General features: G+C 41.2%; 1 protein-coding gene across 1 annotated transcript in view; it reads left to right on the forward strand.

The window, feature by feature from the left end:
* Positions 1-7686, forward strand: part of TRIM71 (tripartite motif containing 71) — a 29638-nt gene extending 21952 nt beyond the window's left edge. Inside the window, exon 4 of the mRNA XM_006039151.2 lies at positions 1-7686. Within this exon, the coding sequence (XP_006039213.1) occupies positions 1-1347 (1347 nt within the window). The 3' untranslated portion in view covers positions 1348-7686.
* Positions 7687-16863: the final 9177 nt, after the last annotated feature.

Below are 16863 nucleotides of genomic sequence, written 5' to 3' on the forward strand. Positions count from 1 at the left end.
GTCCTAGAGGAGGGGCGCACCATAGATATTCTTCTGGCCCGGGACCGCATGCTGGCTCAGGTGCAGGAGTTGAAGAATGTGAGAGGCCTTCTGCAGCCCCAGGAGGATGACAGAATCATGTTCACACCTCCTGACCAGGCTTTGTACATGGCCATAAAATCAATGGGGTTTGTTAGCAGTGGGGCTTTTGCTCCTCTGACCAAAGCCACTGGGGAAGGTCTCAAACGTGCACTACAGGGCAAAGTGGCCTCCTTCACAGTGATGGGATACGACCATGATGGTGAGCCACGCCTTTCAGGAGGCGATATGATCTCTTCAGTGGTGATGGGCCCTGATGGCAACCTGTTTGGAGCCGATGTTAGCGATCAGCAAAATGGGACCTACGTGGTCAGTTACAGGCCACAGCTGGAGGGAGAGCATCTTGTTTCAGTCATGATGTGCAACCAGCACATTGAGAACAGTCCATTCAAAGTCATGGTGAAATCTGGGCGCAGTTACATTGGCATTGGGCTACCAGGGCTTTCGTTTGGCAGTGAGGGAGATGGTGACGGCAAGCTGTGTCGTCCCTGGGGAGTCAGCATAGACAAAGAGGGCTACATCATTGTTGCTGATCGCAGCAATAACCGCATTCAGGTGTTTAAGCCTTGTGGCACCTTTCACCACAAATTTGGCACGTTAGGCTCTCGGCCTGGCCAGTTTGATCGACCTGCGGGTGTTGCCTGTGACATCTCACGTAGGATTGTTGTGGCTGACAAGGACAATCATCGCATCCAGATCTTCACGTTTGACGGGCAGTTCATTCTGAAATTTGGGGAGAAAGGAACCAAGAATGGGCAATTCAATTACCCATGGGATGTGGCAGTCAACTCTGAAGGCAAAATCCTAGTCTCTGATACGAGGAACCACCGAGTTCAACTCTTCGGGCCTGACGGTGTGTTTCTGAATAAGTATGGCTTTGAAGGGGCACTCTGGAAGCACTTTGATTCCCCAAGGGGTGTGACTTTCAATCATGAGGGCCACTTAGTAGTCACAGATTTCAACAACCATCGCCTTTTGGTCATCCATCCAGATTGCCAGTCAGCACGCTTCCTTGGGTCAGAAGGCACTGGTAATGGCCAGTTCCTGCGCCCACAGGGTGTGGCAGTGGATCAAGAGGGGCGCATCATTGTGGCTGATTCTAGGAACCACCGAGTGCAGATATTTGAGTCCAATGGTAGCTTTTTATGCAAATTTGGCACTCAGGGGAGTGGCTTTGGTCAGATGGACCGTCCTTCAGGTATAGCAGTCACCCCTGATGGCATGATTGTTGTGGTCGACTTTGGAAACAATCGGATTCTCGTCTTCTAATTTTGTTGTCTGAATTAGGAAGAAACTGTCTCAGGGAAATTCTTTTTTTCTTTTTTTTAAGATAACGAAAAAATACAACGTTGATTCAAACCTACCTCATCTTTATTTTTATTTTTTTTTACAGGTGAATGTACTTCTTTTTTCTGCAGGGAGTGATCCTGTGAAGTTATAAATTCTATCTACCTCATTATCTTTTTCCCCCTCCCCACTCCCTGCACACACAGTTCAGTAATTTTTTACCTCTTCCCCCCAGACGGGGCATCATGCACAAATGTGTTGCTGTGCACATTAGGTGGTCTGTGTGGTGAGTTCTGTAGACTAAGCCAAAAAGGCTCTATGTATCTTTTTAAATATAGAAGGGGTCAGAGGGGGGGAAGCAGTAGCATTAGCTATTTGTAGAGAATTTTGTGTTCTTGATCATACTGTGGCTTGGGCTGGGAGGGTGGTTTTTTTTAATTGCTGCTGCAGCAGAGAACTTTTTCTTGTTCTCCTTTATTATTTTTAATACCTCAATGTGTTTGATTTACTGTTCAACATAGTGTCTTGTTCCCAGAAGACTTTGATCTTTTTGTGGAAATGGGTGGGGTTCAGTAGCCAGAAGAAGCATGCTTGCATTTTTGGCATGTGTGTGTTTTAAGAGTAGTAATCCCACAGCACAACATGAAACTAAGAAAATGCACAGATTTCTGTTTTTTGGGGTTTTTTAAACAAAAAAAAAGTCACTTCTGGTGACTTAGCTTAGTTTATAAGATTTAATGAAAAAGCAAGACTCTTTAATGTATTCTCTATTCTTTAATTTTCTTTTAGTCTTTTTTGTTGACTCTTAGCTATATTTTGAAAAACAAGTTTCCATTCTTCCCTCCTCTTGTTTTAACCACTATGAATACCATTGGTGGTTACAAGGAGTATGGCAACAAGGAAGAGTGAACCCTTGATTTTGAAGTTTTGTTTCTTGTGAAATAGCTAGTCTTTCTTTTCCTTCCATTTAAGACTTTTTAGTTAGAATAACTGAGTTAATAGATGTGTTCTGGGACAAATTAGTATGTCTCGTTTTCCAAAAACAAGCACAACTTTGGAAATTCAGGGTGCATTTCAGAGATCCAACTAATCAGTGACAAGAATGGAACTTTTTTTGTTCTTTTCCCTTCACCCTTTCATATCTTCCTCTTCCTCCCCTTCCAAACAGTTGGATCAAAAGACTTGGAGGCAAGGACACCCTAATGGCCCCATGGATTTGTGGTACTAGTCCTGATTATTAAGTAATTAACACAAGGCACCATGGATCCACGTGCATCTTTTCCAGGGCAGCACCAAAGACTTCTGCTTAAAATGGGGACAGTGGCCAATCAAAACTTTTGAATTCTGATTAAATTCTGAATCTGATTTTAAGCTGCAAAGCTTGGCTCTAACTAGGGAAGAAGGGATTCTTGTTTTTTGGAGAAGCAGAGATTTCTGTGGAGAGGGCTGCTTTACCAAGCCACATGAATTATAATTCTTGTGAAGTTACAGTCTGCACTTAAGTATCTTCATGCCAGTGTTAACAGCTAAGTTGGGATGGGACTCCCAAGACATATATTGCCTTGCCTTCTGGGTAGGGCCCATGATTGCAAACCAAAAGAGCTAATGTAGTTAGCATGAAGAGCTTTCCCATCATGTGGGGATTGAAGACTTCATGCATCAGTGACTAATCTCCTTGCTTTGCTGTAAAAATTGCATTTTCTATTCCAGCAAGAGCTGTGCTGAAAGACTGAGCAAGGTCATTATCTAAAAAAGCTAAAGTGCCTTGCTACCCTTGAAGGAAAGTGTTCATCTCTCCAAGATCCCACTCACAAAAGCAACCTAGAATATTGAAGGGTTCTTTCCATGTTAATGGAGTATTTCAAGGTGTATCTTCTTTCACTGCGTTTTCCCACTATCGGACTTCCAAGAAAGTTATTTCCTGTTTTTAGAAATCCGTGTGACCTATACATTCACACTCCATGATATAGCTACTTTGGAAGTGAAGCCAAGAGACTTGGGATAGCAAAATTCCCCTTTTTAAAATAGGGAGGAGTTAACCCTAAATTACACAATATAGAACAACTACTCTATCTTCAACCAAAGTTTCATGAAGCAAATTCTTCAAAGCAACATACTGCAGCTGGCCTTAATTTTAAGGGAGAGTGTTGTTGAAAACCCTTTTTTTTTAATATCAAGGATAATCTTTTATACATTTGAATATGGCCATTCAGAGCATATGCATGATAAAGCAAGCCGTTCCTTTTTAACACTCACAATCTGGTTCTGTCTGACTCCTTGTGAAAGATGTTTGTGTGTTCTTCACTAGGAGAATTGTTTGTTTCTTGGGCTGTGGAATTAATTAGATTAAAAGATCTATATACCAAAGAACTGGTTAAAAGCTTTAATTTTTAGTTTGCAGTATCCTTGCATTTATCCCATTTTGTATCTTAAAAATGCTTGGCCTTTTTTTTGTCTTTTTTACCTTGACCCATATAGCTGTCAGTGCTGGATTATACCAGAAGAGCTATTGTGCTTATTGTTTATTGGCTTTGCCCTTTCAGATTTCCTTTCTTCAAGGCGTTATTTGAAACTGCTTTAGCTGCTTCTGGCATTCTTTGTGTCGAATTGTAGAAAAGTTGCTCTTGTCCTTCACCATCCCTGTAGTGTGGAAGGGCTGCTGGTTGGTGGAATTTCCATTGACCTTTGCTATTTTGCATTGTCGTTGCACAAGCTTGAAGAAGGCCGCAAATCTCTGAGGGAGGAATGTTGTGTTTTTTGTTTAAGTTTCTGTTACTTAGTTCAGTGGATCTGCGTACAGCACAAACAAAAACCATTTGGCCTCTAAGTGTTTCATTTCACATGTTGGGAAGCTTTGGTTTTTAAAACACTACTGTAGGGCTACCCAAATTAATTCCTAAACTGTTACTGTAGTAGATAGTGCTAAGCACACTTGATCTCATTTGAGAGTATTAGCTTTTCAGATGGAGTGTTTATAATGCAATAAAATAAAGTTAGCATGATGTTCTAGTGAAAGTAAAATGCCAACATTGAGTGCCCCATAGGGGTTTTTATTTGGTTATATAATTCATAGGATTTCAAATCTGGCTCAAAATTTTATTCTATGCATGTTCTCAGGCTATTATTAGATAATGCCCCGGTATCCTAATGCGTGTAGAGACTAAGTGTTGGACATACAGACTGTGTGTGTGTGAAAGGGTGAACAAAAGTTTGAAGCGGAGTTGCAACTTTGCGCTTGTTCTTTACTGTTCAGTACAATCTTCTGAACTGGTGAGTGGATTTCAGCAGGGAAAGTGAGGCTGGTTTATCTCTTTCTCCAAGCTCTAGCTTTAGTGAAGAAGGACAGCTCTGGATCTACAGGTTTGTGCACTAGAAACTTGCAGAGGAATTTTTAATTGTGCTGGGTTAAACCAATGTTGGCTGTCAGGAAACATTCTGTTTCGTGAAAGATGATCAGCAAGTAAAACTCACTATTCTCCCAATTCAGCCATATGAAGCAGATCTGACTCTATTTCAGGGAAAGTTTCAACATCGTATTGGCTGAGGGCTTAGAAGCAGTCATGATACTGGGTGATGCAGGATCCTCAGGTAATTCACTCTTTTTTTTTTTTTTTTTAATTAGAACCCTTTAAAGTGTAACTTGCTGGGGATGCCCACAAACATATACTGTAAGGAGTAGAAAACCTGAAAGTTAGTGTATGTTAAGGGCAAAAATAGTCAAGTGGGAAACTGAACGAGGCACTTCAATGTACTCCAATGGAATTGCTGGAGAGGGGTTCAGTCTCTTTAGAGTTAAACCAAAATTTAATTTATTAGAGGAACAGTCTTTAGGCCTGATCCAGCCATATCTTTGTTTTAATTTCTTCTGAAGGTCATGAGATTTCTATGTTCAGTTCAGGTTTAAAGAAAAAAAATGTGCCAAAGGTTTTTTTTTGAGGGTTTTTGTTTGTTTGTTTGTTTGTTTGTTTTTTAAAGGAGCCTATCCAAATGGTGCCAAAAGGTAACATGGTATTTAAAGCAAAAAAAATAAAAAGAGGAAAAAAAGACGTTTAGACAAACAGTTTGGAGCTGTATAAAAAATAAACACTGGTACTTGCGGTAGACAAATATCATACCTCTGGTCCTTGAGACTGTTGGAGAGTGAAACCCACTTTGCTGTGGTACAGAATGCACAAATGCCACTCATTTTATTTTTTTCCTTAAAGTTCTACCTCACTTTGGAAAAATAATCTACCTCAATTTAGCATCAAACAGGTCTTGGAAGTAAATCTGCATGGGGGGGGAGGGGGTAAAGGGTACATCCAGCTGCTGAATAAGCATTTTTATTTAAATGGAATATTATTGACTGAGAACAATATGGCAACTTTTTTTTCATTTGTCTTTTGCTGCCTTCCCATGGAAATGCTAGGCTGCCCTTGCTAGAGAAACTGTAAATAAAACCAAATGTTCCCACACTCAGGCAAGTCTTATGAGCAAATATGAATAATTTCTTAAAGTATGAGTTTTCACTAGGAATTATGCAAACTTAAATCATGGTTTGTTTCAGTATTATAATACTACTGGTTGACATGACATTTTTATTTGCAGAATTCTTATGTCCTTAAGACCTTTAGGTCTTCTCTCTACAAGAGGAAAAATAATTGTACTTTTTGCATGCTTCCATTATATATCCTGTTAGAAGAGACTAAGGGTATAATTTCTCTAAACACAATGCTACACCAAATGCTTGAAGGGAATGAGACTTTTTTTGACTCGGTGATTGTATATATAGACTTCTTGACACAACAGGATGTTTTCCACCATGACCATGCAACCAAGTTCTTGTTTTTACAGGGCTTTTCAGACTGAATGTCCTTACAGCCAATGGCAGCTCAAGTGTTGGGCTTTTATTTGATCTTGAGCAGTGGTGCTTTTAAGTGTGCTTAGTGTTTTTACAAATGGAGTGAAGTTGGAAAAGCACATAATCAAATAACTGCGTTGAAAATTTTAATTTGTTTCTGTCATATGGGTGAGTGACAACAGTTGGAAAAGTGAGTATAGCAAGCCACTAATGATCAAGTGTCAGGTTGGGTTTGGTAAATGTTTTGGTGGAAAATGTACCTAGTGTCTATGATCTTACGGGTTAACAGGCCAGGCTGGCATTTTTCCATCGTTGTTTAACCAGTAATGGTTCTAAAAAAGCTTTGTGTACCTGCATGGTCTTAGACCTCCTCTTAATGATTGTATCAACTTACAAACTCAGGTAGATATTTTTTTAAGCTCTTTGCGCAGAGCCTTACTGACTGAATGTTAAGTGTCTTTGTAGTGAATGAAGTAGGTAGATATTTTTCTTTGAACTTCCAGACCAGTGAACTCCTTTATAGGTTTGTAGAATGCTTCAGTCTATGTAGCAGTTTCCTTCAGAGGAAGAAATTTTGTCATGTTTCTGGATTTGTTTTTTAGGTTCCCTCCTCCAAAGTGACTAAAATTGGTATTTTTTTTGTTTGTTTTTAACTAGTTTGTTAAACCAGATTGGTGGGGGAGGGTTTCTTTCTTTGTTCACATTGTGTATTATGCACTGCTTGATTACAGATGGATGCATTTTAAGTGTTAAGCGTATGTATACAACCTTAATGTGGCCCTCTAAAGGCACATATAAGCAAAAATTAGCAACAGTGCAAAAAAAAGACAACTCTTGCCAAATAAAACCAATGTAACAAACTTGAACAGTTTTTTTTTTTTTTTTTTTTTAAATGCCCCCTCTTAATTTACCAAAGAGAGAGCCCCATCTTCTAATTACTAGCACGGAAGCATGGTCATCTTGATGGCAGACTGCTCTGATTTTTAACTAGGTGCTCAGAGCCTTATGATTGATTAATAAAATAGGCCATGGCAGTAATTTGCACCCTCCAAAAAAAGTTTCACTTCACTATTAGGACAAAAAATTGGTGAGGTTTTTAACTTACAAATGTTACATACTGCAGAGGAGAAAGCATGACAGGTCATGTGCAAACTCTTATGTAGAACAAGCTAACAATGTTAGAAAACGCTTGTGTTTAACGGAGGCTTCTGAATGTATCTTTGTGGTCCATGGAGAAGGCTGAAGGATGTAGCAAGGAGATGATGTATCAGCTACTGGCAGCCTTAAAACAAAGTCAGTGTCTCTTTGGACTTTAAAATGTTCCTATGCAGTTTTATTTTATTTTTTGTTTAATCAAATAAATGTGAGGAGTTTTTTCATGGCAAGCTTGTGTGTGTGTGTGTGTCTCTCTTTGTTTTCTTCCTTTCTATTGCATCCCAGAAGAAAGGGACAAAAGACGACATGGCAAACCTGAAACCGTAGGAACACTGAAGGGATGGTGTGACAGCATCAGCAGCATGGACCCAGGCTGTACAGACTGCAGCACTGACAGCATCTAGACACCAGTTAATAGGAAAGCAGAGGGTGCAGTTAGTCACTGTCAGAAAGGTGTATTGAAATGTATATCAGCTGCTCCATTCCCTCCAAACCCCTCTGCATCTGCATGCACACATAGATGCTTAGGAATAAGGATGCTGCAATTCTTGCTGAAGTTCCCAACTTGCTGTCCTGACTTCATGATGTCCCTGGGCTTGGCTGCTTCCTGCAAAAGCAGCTAGCTGGGGTCTGATCCCCACTTGCACAAGTTCTAGCATAGACCTCTGATAAGTGGAAAGGGGGAGGGGAGGAGGCCCTAGAGGAGAAGGCCAGGCAGGAGGACCATGGGAAAGGGAACATCAGGAAGTGAAGCCTGGCTGTCCTGATTTTGGCATCAATACAAACACGGGCATCGCAGTATGTCTGGCTACATAAAGTCCTTGTTACTTGGAGCTGGTTTAGGTTTTTTTAAATTTATTTATTTATTTATTTATTTATTTGCCTCCAGCATGGTGGCAGCATTTTTCAGCTGTTAGTAAGGATGTTCCCTAACTTGACATTTTTCTTTCTTTTTTTCTTTTAGCAGCAGCTCTGTGTGGTCTAAACACTAATAGAAGCCAGTTTAGATGAATTCTCATTTAATTTGTTCTAAAGTGTGTAGAAAACAACTGCTTTGGAATATGAGGTTTAGTGAAGCTAAGGATTTAGACCAAACTAAAATGTATGCTAGGCCTGGAAAAGCAAGTACAAGGGAAATGCTACAATATTCACAGTAGTATATAATAAAGCAAAAAACTTAAAGGGCAAAATTCTACAGCTGGGAAGGACATGAGGGTCCTTGAAAAAGTAAAAGTTCCAAAAAACTTGGGTGTAGGGAGTTTTAAGAAGTGACTTCTTTTAAGATGCAAGTGAAAACAGATTAGGGACTATTTAGGAAAACTGGGGCTGAATGGGATGCACCTGAGGGAGTTGACTGATGCGATTAGAGCCACTGGCCATCATTTTTGAAAAGCCACGGTGATCAGGAAAGGTCCTGGATGATTAAAAAAAGGGCAAACAGTGCACATATTTAACAAAGGGAAAAAGGAGGATCCAGGGAACTGCAGACCAGTCAGCCTTACCTCAGTCCCTGGAACAATCAAGAAGCAGATTCTTCCTTAACAAATCCATTTCCAAGCACTTTGGAGAAGGTAATTGGGAACAGTCAGCACAGACTCACTAAGGGCAAGTCATGCCTGACCAACCTGATTTGCCTTCTATGATGAGGTGACTGGCTCTGTGGATGTGGTATAGCTTGTTTTGTAGCAAGGCTTTTGATACAGTCTCCTACAATGTTTTTACAGGCAAGCTAAGGAAGTGCAGGCTGGATGAACGCACTATAATGTGGATGGAAAACTGGCTGGAGCATTGGGCTCAGAGAGGAGTAATTAATGGCTCAAGGTCCAGTTGGCAGCTGGCTTCAAATGGAGTGCCCCAGGAATTGGTCCTGGGGCCAGTGGTATTCAATGTCTTCAGCAGTGACCTGGAAGATGGCACAGAGTGCACCCTCAACAAGCTTGCAGATGACACCAAGGGGAGTGGGGGGAGGATTAGTAGATATGCTGGAGGGTAGGGTAAGGATTTGGAAAGACCTAGACAAATGGGAGTCAAAAGAAATCGCATGAGATTCAACAAGGACAGAACAATCCCATGCACCCATACAGGCTGGGGGCTGACTGGCAGGGCAGCAGCTCTGTAGAAAAGGACCTGGTGGTTACAGTGGACAATAAGCTATGAGCCAACAGTGCCCTTGTTGCAAAGAAGGCTAACAGCATACTGGGCTGCATTGGTAGGCAAGTTGCCAGCAGGTCAAGGGAAATGATTCTTCTCTTCAGGACTGGTGAGGCCACATCTGGCCACTGTCCAGTTTGGGGCCCCTCACTATAGAAAGAATGAGGACAAATTGGAGAGAGACTAGCAAAGGGCAACACAAATGGTGAGGGGACTGAGGCATGTGACTTCTGAGGACAGGCTGAGGTAACTGGGACTATTTAGTCTAGAGAAGAGGAGATGGAGGGGAGATCTAATAGCAGCCTTCAACTACCTGAAGGGTGGTTCCAAAGAGGATGGAGCTAGACTGTTCTCAATGGTGGCAGATGACAGAAGAAGGAGCAATGGTCTCGGGTTGCAGCAGGGGAAGTTTAGGTTAGATGTTAGGAAGAATTTTCTTGCTAGGAAGGTAGTAAAACACTGGAACAGGTTACCCAGAGAGGTGGTGCAATCTTTATCCTTGGAGGTTTTTAAGACCCAGCTAGACCAAGGTTTGTCTGGGATGATCTAGTTGGGGACGGTCCTGCTTTGAGTATGTGGTTGGACTAGATGACCTCCTGAGGTCCCTTCCAACTCTAATTTTCTATGATTGTAAGTATAGAATGTACACATCAGTCTTGTCAACACATTTTTGCAGAGCTGTTTGTTAACAAGAGCCTACATCCAATTTTAAAAGTGATCAGATGTGTGAGCAAGTTTAATGATGGACCTAGTAGCTTATTAAGTATGAAGAGAGTAAGTTGTGTACCTTATTGTTCTGAGATTGGAGTGTCTTCTCAGTTTGCTTACCCTTTTCCCCCCCACTTAAGTAAACCTCCTTCCAAGTCCTACCCTTTCTCTTCCTCCACACAAGTCATTACTTCCTTCTTTAGTTTCTGTTTCCCCCATGTTTGTACAGTATCTAGTCCAGTGGAGTCCTATTGGTCATCCCTTACAATCATTCATAAGCACTTCAGTAGAAGCTATCAGCTTGTTGGTACCTAAGAAACGTGCCTAATACAATGTAATCTTTGTCCACAGTGGGAACTATTGCCACTAATCTAGCAACTCTGGCACAAGTAACAAAAGAAATAGTAGTACTTTGAAGTGTCAGTGGCCATTGGCACTTCACCAGTTACAGGGGCTAGCTGACACAGTAATTGGGAATGAGGATGTCCACCTGGACTTCAGTCTACATCAGTGCTCTTGGGTGTCATTTCCCCCCTGTGGAACTTGAAATGCCAGAAGCTGTCAGCACTCTAGGTAAGTGACTTGGTATCACTGCCTGTCCCCAGCATGCCAGCAAAAGCCAAAGAGAAGACCAGAGATGCCATCTTGATGCAGTCACAGCATATACACGTGGAAGGAATCAACATGTTTCATTTTCACTCATTTTTAATCCTAATGTCAAGTACTCTTAATTTTCTTGTTTGGGGTGGGGAGGAGGTGAGACTCCTCCTCACTCTTCAACCATCAAAGCTTAATGAAACCAGACTCTTCCATCTTACAAGGGTTTCTGCCTTCCTTGTTCTCAGGTTTTGATGGGGATAAAGTTCACACCTAATACTAATGTACTGAACTTCAAATGCCATCACCCTTTTCTTACAAGACCTTTAGTTACATTGAGGCAGCTAGCAATTTCCCTGTTGGCAGCCCTTGCCCTAGAAGCTAAAGATTGGAAGGAGGGTAAAGTTGTTGGAGGGGAGGGGCAGTGTTGGAAAGCAGAGCTACAGGGCTACCTCTTACCATGCAGACAAACATGTCGTCACTAAAGGAGAGATGTCAGGACACCCTTAGAAGCTTGTTTTGGGGGGAAATGTCTGAGCAGTCTGCTAAACCCTGGGTGAAACCTGTAACACTGATTCATTACTTTTATTTTAAATGTTTTTAGTACAATAATATGCAAGAGCCAGGAAAACACCAAAGCTTCCCTAGGGAATGCAAGCTTAGCCTCCCTTAGGGCAGAAGAGCATTCTTTGTTAATGGAGAGTTAAGGGATGAATAGTTCTGCTCACATGCAAATGCAGCTGTGATAAGATGTGTAGTATCTGGGGAACAACTGCATCCTTTTTCCAACTGGCTGAGTGTAATGTTGCATGCCTTCAAGCTGAGCTGAGAAATGCTGAAACAATGCATTAGCATTTTTTGCATGTGAATGCCCTACATTCCTATGTGGGGGATGGGAAGGGAGGGAAGACCCTTACTCTATTCAGGATACAAGACCACACAGAAAGCATTTTTAACCTTTTTGTATTTAATCAGTCAATCTACTGGGACCTGAAAGATGCATCTCAAACCTCTTCTCAGACAGAGGTCACTATATGGCACCTCCTTTAAGTCTGGATCAGATGACTCCAAAATGGCATAGAAGGCCAAGGGGAGCACACTTTCCATGTTGCAAAAATATTCACTCTGAAGCAAAGTTAAATCTCTGCAGTGCATCTAGACTGTATAGCAGGAAAACCTAGGTTGACCTGGTCAGCACTTCTCTACCCCCTTTCTCTCTAGGGCTTCTGAGGCCAATAAGCTCTCCTTTTTAAGAATTGCTACCATCATGACTTCTCCCTTTCCAAAGAACTGGCTGTGGCTTCTTTGCTGCTATACTAGCCAATCACCCAAGAAGCGATCTTTGTACCAAAACAAGAAAGAGCAGCAAGCTGGCAGCTTTCACTCATGTCTACAAGTTGCTTATTTTTGCTTTTTAATATGGACTTGAATTTAGTCCTGTATTACTGCTGGCTTGACAGGTGACCATGCTATTACACCTGGCTGGCTAGGATAAGCCAGGATGAGAGTCTTGCTCAGACCTAGCAGGGATAGCAAGTGCTTGTATAATGGTCCTACTGCAGCAACTATCCTGCCCCTCAGTGCATTGTGACTGCTCTTTTAACTAACTGCCCCTTTTTTCCTGTACTTCTGGCTCAAATGATGACTGCATGAAAATTGCTGGCAAAATAGCACGCAAGTATGTCCTAGAGGCAATGTACCATTGAACTGACGTAAGTTTGTCATGGGGCAAGGGTCTCTGTACCAAGATTAGTGACCAGCATCTAGTGAAGCACCCTGAGAGAGAGCTCTAGGACCAACCTGCTCTCCCACCAGCACCATTGCTTGGCTTAACCCTCAAGAACAGTAAATTCTGAAGCATGAGACTTATTATCTCTTTCAGAACACATTAGTGTTTATCTGAATATTAGGAACAGAACTTGGACTTTAGTCCCTTTCTGACCCTTACTAAAAGCTTAGCCTCAGTGTGTTGTAGCCAACTGTGCTGCACTAAAGGGAATCTTTCTGCACATCAGTTTATTTTCTATCATTAAATCTGATGCTCCTTTTACCTTGTGTGGTGAGACCAAGTGCTTTGTATCTCTCTTATTCTCTTCTCCCAAGTAATTCATTCTACTCTCCTTTTCCTGAATTCTGTGGGTTTTTGCTTTCTGACAAAATGTTGTTGCCTTTTTGCCTACCTTCTATTTGGTTCCTGGGGCCAGAAAGACAATAGCAGTCACACCAGTATGACATTCTTTCTGAAATGCTGAAATGCTGAAATGCTGAAAAAGGAAAATTATTTGTCAAGTTACTGAAATGGTGCAGAAAGCTGTTCCAATCTGGGGAAAAAGACTCAATTCTGATATTACTGAAGGGAAAAGGTAAGCACTTAAAAAAAAGGCAGCAGGGGAGGCCAGGTGCTTGCATACTCGAGACCTGAAGTCTAAAATATAAGACAGGTAAAGTAGAATGCCTGGTATTAAATAGTGACTTTGACCATAATAGACATCTTGGGAACCTAGAAGGACAATAATCAATAGAAGACTGTTAGACCAGGCTACAAATGTATATAGGAATGATAAGGTAGGGCATGCAGGTGAAGGAATGGTATTGTACGTTAGAGATAGTACAGACAGTAACAGTACAAATGTCTCCTCTGAAAAAGAAAGCTACCCTAGCATCCCTGGGGGTAGAAATTCTGTACTTGAATAAAAAAAAAAAAAGAGAGTATTGGGGATTGTACCATGAAAAGATGAAGGGGTTTAGGAAATGCTCAGGGGTATTAGAAATCAGCAATAATAATGGGAGATTTCAACTACCTTCAAAGACTGGGCAAACCTTCATCAGGGCAAGATGTGAAAATAACTTTTCTGGATGTAATAAACAACTGCTTTCTAGAACAATTTGTCCTAGAACCCACAAACAGGATATTAATTCTAGACCTAACCCTAATGTGTGGGACCAGGTTAAAGAGGTATCTGTTATGGTTACTATTAAACTCGCATACAATATTCCAGCAAAAAGGAATAAGCAAAAAAAAAACCAAACCAAAAACAAAACCCCATGATGTTGATACAACAGTAAAAAGGGACAATTACATGAGTGAGGTGGTTGGAAGGAAGTTAAAAGGAACAGCCAAGAAAATTTAAGGCCTAAAGGAAGCTTGGAAGCTGTTTAAAAATGCTGTCTTAAGAGGCTCTGAAAGTACACCAGAAGATACAGGTGTATTGGCAGAAGATACTGAAGCAATTCCCATACCAGATCAGTCCTTCCTAACAGACAGGTCAAGAGTTAGATTGCACTGAAGTGACAACAGAAGTTGTTTTAGAACAAAAATCAATACATTAAATACTATTAAGGCACCAGGACCAGTGGTCATTCACTCATGAGTTCTGAAAGAGCTCAAAAATGAAGTTGTAGTACTGTTGGTAATATTATGCAACTTATTGTTACAAATGACCTCTATGCCATGGGCCTAGTGGGTTACCAGCATAATAACATCAATCTTCAAAAAGGGGCTCAAGAGGTGATTCTGGGAACTATAGGCCAGTGAGCCTTACTTCCATCCCTGGCAAGTTGGTAGCATCAACAATAAAGAATAAAATCAGTAGTCACATGGGCAGATATACTCTACTGGGGAAGAGGGATTTTGAAAAGGAAAGTCCTGCCTCAGTCTGCTGGAGTTCTTTCTAGGTGTTTTGAAGCATGTGGACAAGGGGAATCTAAATGACCAAATATATTTTAGACTTTCAAAAAATGTTGACAAGCTCCCTCACTGAAATGTTCAAAACAAAACAAAATTGCATTACCACAGGTTTGGAAGAGAGTCCTTTAGTGGACTGAGAGCTGGTTTAAATGTAGGAAGCATAGGATAGGGCTAAATGGTCACATTTCAGGATGGAAGGTGGTCAAAACTAGAGTCCCACTGGGATCTGTGCTAGGCCCAATTTTGTTTCAACATTGTCATCAGTGACCTGGAAGTGGGAACGTACAGTGAAATTTCCAAATTTTCAGATGATACTAAGTTATTCTGGGTAGTCTAATCCTAAACTGACAGAGAGGCACTGCAAAAAGGTCTTACAGGAGCTCACTGAGCAGGCAAAGAAATGGCACTTACTGATATTGATGTTCATCTGCAAGGTAATGCACTTGAGGGAAAAAAATAACCTCAACTATATGTGCTGGATTCTGAACTAGCCGTCAACTCAGGAAGGAGACCCTGTAGTCATTGTAGAAAAAGTTCTCTAAAAATATCAGTTCTATGGGTAGCTGTAACTAAAAAAAGCTAAAAAATGTCAGGCATCATTAAGAAAGGAAATGAAAATAAAACAGAACAACATCATTACACAAATACATGGTGAACCCATGTCTCTAATAATGTGTGCATTACTGGACTCCACATATCCAAAAAGCACATACTAAAATTAGAAAAGGTAGAGAAGGGCAACCAGAACAAACAGGGGCCTAGAGCTGCTGCCATAGCAGGAGACTAAAAAGGTTAGGACTCTTCACTTTGGAAAAAAGGCGGCTGAGGGGAGATGCAATAAAATCATGGAAGATATGGACAAAGTGAATAAGAAAGGAACTGTTATGTACCAAGTCCCAGAATACTAGACCTAGGGGGCACCCAGAAACAGGTTTAAAACCAAGAGAGAGTACTTTTTATGCACTATGTATTAACTTGTGGAACTCATTGCTACTGAAGGTGTTTGAAGCAGATAGCATAACCAGGTTCAAGAAAGGACTGGACAAATTAAGGGATGATAGATCTAATAACAGCTGTTGAACAGACTGGTTGGAGGAGTTTCCTCTGGCACTAAGCCAATAATGATGGATGCCAATGAGGGTAACAAACAGGGAATAGAATATTCAAGAAATATCTGGTTCAATGCTTTCCCTCTAAAGCATCTACCTCTGCCACTGTCTAGAGAGGCTACTTGGCTAGATGGACCATTGGTCTGCTGCAGTATGGCATTTCAGTTCCTATGAAGCTATACATCTGTCTGTAGATTAAAATATTCTCACTTTGCAGTGAATAGAGGCATGTCAACTCAGAGGTTAACTGTCTGCTGTTCAACAACAATGTGCAAACACCTGCATTAAACTGATCTACTCCCTTCCATGGCTTTGCTTGGACTGAGATTGACTATTACATTCCAGCAGCATTTGGATACTAGGAACACCCAAGGTAAACTTCAGGTATAGTCTCCCTTCCTGGTTATGACTGTTAGGCTCCTGATCACCTATTAACTTAGAAAAAGGAAAACTGGTCATTAGTTGGGTGAATTTCACAATGGCTTTTGGTGTGAGTGCATTGTTGCCACAGCAGGAGGGAGTAGGGACAACAAACTCTGACTTCACAGGTGAAGTTAACATTTTTGACACTGCATACATGCCCTTTGCTGACAGATGAAGCCAGCTGCACTAGCTCTGCACTTCACTTTCAGCAAATGTTAGTTTCAGATATTGGTCAGTTAAGGAACCACTTACCCCTCTGAAAAACTGCCTCTGCTGTTTCTCTACCTGATCAATCACAACTGCATAACCCAGCTGGAAAAGGGGAATAGATGCAGAGAACTGACAGCAGCTATCCAAGATGCAGGTTCTACCATTATACCCACCACCACTGGAAATTATAAACACTTTATACTCTTGCAGCAAAGAGAGCTTTCATAGTACTACAGCTCTGTCAGAGCAGTTTAAGAAGAGGTTCAAACTAGTTATATGGAGCCTGGCTAAATTGTTTTCAAATAAGCAACAACCTTCTCTCCCTTCCCCCCCCATCTATGTAGTTCAGCAGAACTGAGCTAATTTAGAAGTCTTGCAAATCCTGCTAGAATAGCTTTTCTGGAAGTGACTATATCCCTGCATATTCCTACACAGAAAACAGCTTGGATCCTGGGAAAATTAGGCATTACTCAGCCTATCCAGAAAGGTCAAATGCCCACATAGCCTGGAAGTTACCTTAAATCTGTAACTGAAAGGGAAGGAGCATCTCTCCTTAAAAAGACAGTGAAGTACCTCCTTCAGTTTATTCTTACTTAACATGAAGCTGGACAGTGCAG

This window comes from Alligator sinensis, unplaced genomic scaffold, assembly GCF_000455745.1.
Source record: "Alligator sinensis unplaced genomic scaffold, ASM45574v1 scaffold1342_1, whole genome shotgun sequence".
NCBI lineage: Eukaryota > Metazoa > Chordata > Crocodylia > Alligatoridae > Alligator > Alligator sinensis.